The sequence below is a fragment of the Sinocyclocheilus rhinocerous genome, unplaced genomic scaffold (assembly GCF_001515625.1).
Source record: "Sinocyclocheilus rhinocerous isolate Xijiao unplaced genomic scaffold, SAMN03320098_v1.1 scaffold795, whole genome shotgun sequence".
NCBI lineage: Eukaryota > Metazoa > Chordata > Actinopteri > Cypriniformes > Cyprinidae > Sinocyclocheilus > Sinocyclocheilus rhinocerous.
In genome coordinates this window covers 828492-834326 of record NW_015630361.1, presented here as the reverse complement: position 1 = coordinate 834326, position 5835 = coordinate 828492, and the positions used below count along the sequence as shown (strand labels likewise).

Below are 5835 nucleotides of genomic sequence, written 5' to 3'. Positions count from 1 at the left end.
CTGCTGAGGAAAGTGGACTGCTGCTGTACAAAAAGCAGCTCAGTTGTTTACTGAGGAGTCAATTTGAGGTTAATGGATTTTCCTTTTCCTATTTGAGACAATTTAGTTTTCTAATAAGTAATTTTCTTGGAAACTCTGATGCTTGACACCTGCATAGGCTTTGCATATTTTAAATAAACTGTATTAATTTGTCATAATTCCTCATGAAAAGTGATGTTGAGGCATATGTTAACAAAGCTCCCCTTTAACATAACATTTTCCCCTAAGATTAAAAGGTTAATTTAGTTTACTTTCCTCACCGCTGTGGTCTCGATTTGCATTGTGAGGTTAAAGTCACGAAACAATTATTTTTTAGTGTTTTTGAAAGAAGTATCTTCTGCTCACCAAGGCTGCATTTATGTGAACAAAATACAGTAAAAATATGAAATACTATTAAAATTTAAAATAGCTGTTTTGTATGTGAATATCTGTTAAAATGTATTTGATTGCTGTGATCCGCAGCTGAATTTTCAGCATCATTACTCCAGTCTTCAGTGTCACATGATCCTTCAGAAATCATTCTAATATGCTGATTTGCTGCTCAAGAAACATTTCTGATTATTATCAATGTTGAAAACAGTTGTGCTGCTTCATATTTGTGTGGAAACCATGATACATTTTATTCAGGATTCTTTGATGAATAGAAAGTTCAAAAGAACAGAATGTATTTGAAATAGAACCTTTTGTAATATTACAAATGTCTATACTGTCGCTTTTGATCAATGTAATGCATGCATGCATGCTGAATAAAATTAATTTATTTTAAATTACTTGAGGTCTGCATATAGTATAACATTAGTAAAGGATTATTTATTGTTATTATTGTTGTTGTTGTTGTTTGTTGTTTTACTGGTTTAAAAAAAAAAAAAAACATTATGGGCCAGATTTACTAAAAGCTCAAACTAAAAAGTCTTTTGGCGTTAAAATATTACTGTCAGGATTTACTGAAGACGCACAGTGACGAGTTTGCACTGAAAAGATGTGGACACAGTTATTTTTGCATCTGACCTTATTGAATATGCATTTGTAGGAGTTTCCCTTTCAGACGCAAAATTTATGGGAGGAGATTATTAAAATGAATCACGCAATGCAATCAATTTCGTCAAATTACTGGTATTTGCGCCATTATTTAACACCCAAAAAAAGCACGTCTTAAACCAGCCGCTAATTTGCGGTGCTCTTGGTAGATTGCGCTGGTCATTATGAAAATGATCTGGATGCGTCGGTGTTCTTTAATGTGCGCATTGTCAGTAAATCACACGCAGACTTTTCCCCTCCCATCGGTGCTTTTATGGAATTGCGCTCGAATGCTAATTTGCCCTGTTTAGTAAATCTGGCCCTATCTGTCTAAATCTCTCCTCATTGCTTCACTGTGTCTGAAAGTTCACAATGTCTTTGAAGGTCAATTGCAATAAATTCTCTTTTTGGACTTTCAGAGTACGATGAACTTTTCCATTTCAAAAGATCAAGGAAGATTTGATTCTTCATAACATGATGTCTATTCTAACCGCAGGCCTGTTGAATAAAGCTGTCTTGCTTGTCTCTCGTTGTTCCTTTAGTCCTGGTGTTGTTGATCCTGACCCTCAAGCGTCACAGGAAGGGCCAGCGCATGTCCGAAGATGAGGAGGACATGCGGGACAACGTCATTAAATACAATGACGAGGGCGGTGGCGAGCAGGACACTTTTTGGACTTTCAGAGTACGATGAACTTTTCCATTTCAAAAGATCAAGGAAGATTTGATTCTTCATAACATGATGTCTATTCTAACCGCAGGCCTGTTGAATAAAGCTGTCTTGCTTGTCTCTCATTGTTCCTTTAGTCCTGGTGTTGTTGATCCTGACCCTCACGCGTCACAGGAAGGGCCAGCGCATGTCTGAATATGAGGAGGACATGCGGGACAACGTCATTAAATACAACGACGAGGGCGGTGGCGAGCAGGACACGCAGGCGTACGACATGAGCGCCCTGCGCAGCCTCTACGACTTCCCCGAGGTCAAAAACTCAGACTCGGGCCCCAACCTGCGCCCGGTCCCACAGTGGATCCAGAACAGAGTGGTTGGAGACGGCGGCCCGGCTGATTTCACGGTTTTCAAAGGCTACATACGCAAGAAAGTGGAGCAGGCGGACACAGACTTATCGGTGCCACCGTACGACTCGTTCCAGACTTACGCTTTCGAGGGCAGCAGCTCGCCGGCTCTCTCGCTAAGCTCCATCCGTACGCTGTCCACCACCTCGGAGCAGGACTTCTCGTACCTCAGCGACTGGGGGCCACGCTTCAGGCAGCTGGCGGGATATTACGCCCCGGCCCAGCCCGAGGAAGAAGGATCCTAGCACCATCCTCTGATGAGCATCCCGTCCCCCCGAGTCGTTTTTTTCTCCCTGCAGTTCCGCATTGACGTTTTTTGGATCCCAGTCAGTCCGGAGAGTTTTAATGTCACCCTTTACACTTTGTAAAGTGACTTCTCGTCTTGTAGAAAAGTTCAGGACACATATTGAAGGAGAAAAGCACTAGGCCAGGTGCTGGGCAAACCTCCAACATCTTCTCACCTGTCAGCGAGAGCAAGAGGAACGGGGCTGTGCCATATGCACCACGAAGAACACTCATTCTTTGCTTTTTTTGTGATTTCTTTGCCCATCTGTGGAGATAAATTACTTCAAGTCAGTGGGATCTGGAGGGATACAGTGAAAAGACTTTTTAAGTACCAACGTAAAAAAAAAAAAAAAGATTAATATGAATTTATTTAAAGAAAAAATGAACAAACAAAAAAAGTAAAACAATATTTATGTATTTATTGCTTTCTATTTATTTATTTATTCATTCATCCTGGCAATGGACTGAAATACAAAATTGGACAATTTTCTGAAGAATTTGTCAGGGTTGAGTTGGGGTGGGTTTGCTGAGAGGAGTTTGCAAACTATCAGTGGCAGTAAATCAGTCTTGAAAATATTTGTATTTATTTTTTAGAAACTCTTTTTGTAAAATACGAATTGTTTCTGCTGGAGAAAAGTAACGGCTGTTGAGGTGAATCTCACAAAAACTTGTCTAGGTCACACTTCACCCGCAAATCAAGAGAATAAAATAAGAAATGACATTTTGCTTAAAGAAGATTAAGTCTGTTTTAATTGTGTTTATGACAATTAAGTGTTTTCCCCCCAAAGTTACTGTAATGCAACTTTTTGTATTCATTATTCCCAATAAGATTCTCTGGACTATATAATAGTTAAATATTGGTAAATCACTGTCATTTGTATTGCATTAATGAGAATTAGGGTAAAATGTGCTTAATTGTCATAAAAATAATGTAACAATAGGCTTCATTTACTTTCTGCAAAATATATTTGTTTTGTTTTTTAGGTTTTGGAGTGAAATGTGATTCTTTGACAGGTTTTGTGAGCATTGGTTTTGTCTTGTCATACATTTTGTGTGTTGTGTTGCTTTTCAACTAATTATCCAGATCACTTGTTGTGGATGTTGCGTTCGGCATTGAATCGGTTTTCAAGGGAAGTTTTGAAAGACAAGACAACATGGCACAATACACGGCAAGAAACAAACGAGACCATCTGACAGGTTCTTTATCCATTCTTTTTTAGATATCCCTGATATACATGTTCATTGATGATTTGTGCGTGTGCCGAGATGTTTCCAGATTGCTTTCCTTTGGGTGATTTGATTGGTTTTTGATCATTCTGTGTTGGGCTGAGGATGATGAACTAGAGACGGGGTGCAGTGGTCGTGTTTTTCCCTGAACCAGCACCCTTAAATGTCCACCCAAAATGCAGATGTATGGCTAAAAATACAATTGAATTCATCAATAAATATTTACGGTTTTTCAAGAATTTTCTGTTTGTTTGTTTATTTTGTAATTCTTATTGTTCTCAATGGTGATTCTCATTACTGTAATACCTTTTTAAAATACTATAGCTTAATAAATGTACTTTTTTATTCAAAATTTGCATAAATGAATGGCATCATAAGAAATATATCTGCGATGTATAAATAATTTAAATATTTATTTTTTGCTTTACAATAATGAGAATTTGGGGAGACAATATTCATTTACGTTATGCAAAAAATGAGAATACCCTTGGGCCATTCAAGGTGAAGATGAGTTTCATGAGATTTGGAGAAATGTAGCATTCCATCACTTTCTCACCAATGGATCCTCTGCAGTGAATGGGTGCCGTCAGAATGAGACAGCTGATAAAAACATAACAATAATCCACAAGTAATCCACACCACTCCAGTCCATCAGTTAGCACCATGTGAAGCCAAAAGCTAAGAAATAAATCCGGTATTTTAGTTTCCGACTAAAATACAAGTCCATAATAACGCTTCCTCCATGCAGTGAAAAAGTCATCTGGTCTGACTCAGGAGAGAAATCTGCACAGATCAAGCACCGTTTACAAGCAAAACAGTTCTAAACAAATATGTGGCTGGATTTTGATGTGAGAGACGACAGGAGATGCACTTTTTCACTGGAGGAAGCGTTATAATGGATTATGGACTCTTGTTTTTTTTTTTTAAGTTAAAACATTTTAATGATGGATTTGTTTCTTTTGGCTTCACAAGACATTAATGGACTGGAGTAGTGTGGATTACTTGTGGATTATTGTGATGTTTTTATCAGCTGTTTGGACTCTCATGCTGACGGCACCCATTCACTGCAGAGCATCCATTGGTGAGCAAGTGATGCAATGCTACATTTCTCCAAATCTGATGAAGAAACAAACTCATCTACATCTTGAATGGTCTGAGGGTGAGCACATTTCCTGCAAGTTTTCTTTTTTGGTTGAATTATGGCTTTAATCTATGGCTTTTTCATCATTTTGTTATGCTTTTTTTTTGACCCGGATGAGGTTTTGTAAGGTTCTGTCAGGAAGTGCTGCTATAAACCGACGGTGATGTTGCTTTAACACACAATGTAGCAGCAGATGTTCTCATTTTACTGGAGCTTGTTTTTGCTTTTAGCCGCGGCTGCGTTTGATGGATGAGCTCTTATGGCAGTGTATAAACCTACACACATCAGCGGCCACCCAGAGCTAGTCTTGACAGACTTTTCAAAACACAGCGTTCGTTCAGAATCAAAATAGTTCAAACACAGATAGGAAAGACATCAAAACAGCCTGCAATTATAGAAAAAGCGCAAGGCTAATGCAGGCCGAAGATGGAATCGTACTGTAGATGATTCATCCAATCTGCTCATGTTTTATTAAAAGGTAACGGGGAAATGACAGAATGGAATTACGTGTTCTTTGACCCTGATATTCATTGACAGTCGTCCACGCGGGATCATTACGCTGTTAAAGGAATGCCAAAGCCCCACAGCCATAATGAAATCCTCATCAAGCAAATGTCACGGAGAGGCAGCCGCTGACTAATGCAATGACAGACGCGCAAAAGAGCAAGAGTGTGTGTGTGTGTGTGTGTGTGTGTTTGTTTGTGTGTGTGTGCATGTTTTGTCCTCGTTTTTAATTTAAAGTGCACAGACTCATTCCTCTGTCGACATTCCCTGGAAAACATTCTAAGCATCATACTCTGAATTAACAAATTCCTCATGTTAATTTGATGCAATCATTTGTAGTGATATCAATTTGTCAATACTGAAATTCTGTTCAATAATCATTTTCATTTTGGCTGATATTTTTAGATCAGTGTTATTTTAGTATTAATTATATACTACTATTTATTATTATATATAGCATTTATTAATATTTTGAATTAACTGATATTTTCAGTTTTCATTTTTATTTTAGACCATTTTAGTAATTGTGTTATGTTTTTGGCATTTTTAGT

At 38.1% G+C, this 5835-nt stretch overlaps 1 protein-coding gene across 1 annotated transcript in view; it reads left to right on the top strand.

Moving 5' to 3' along the window:
* cdh22 (cadherin 22) overlaps nucleotides 1-2765 on the top strand; it is a 152446-nt gene extending 149681 nt beyond the window's left edge. Inside the window, exon 12 of the mRNA XM_016552644.1 lies at nucleotides 1861-2765. Coding sequence (XP_016408130.1) covers nucleotides 1861-2372 — 512 coding nt within the window. The 3' untranslated portion in view covers nucleotides 2373-2765. The remainder of the gene's footprint in view (nucleotides 1-1860) is intronic.
* Nucleotides 2766-5835: the final 3070 nt, after the last annotated feature.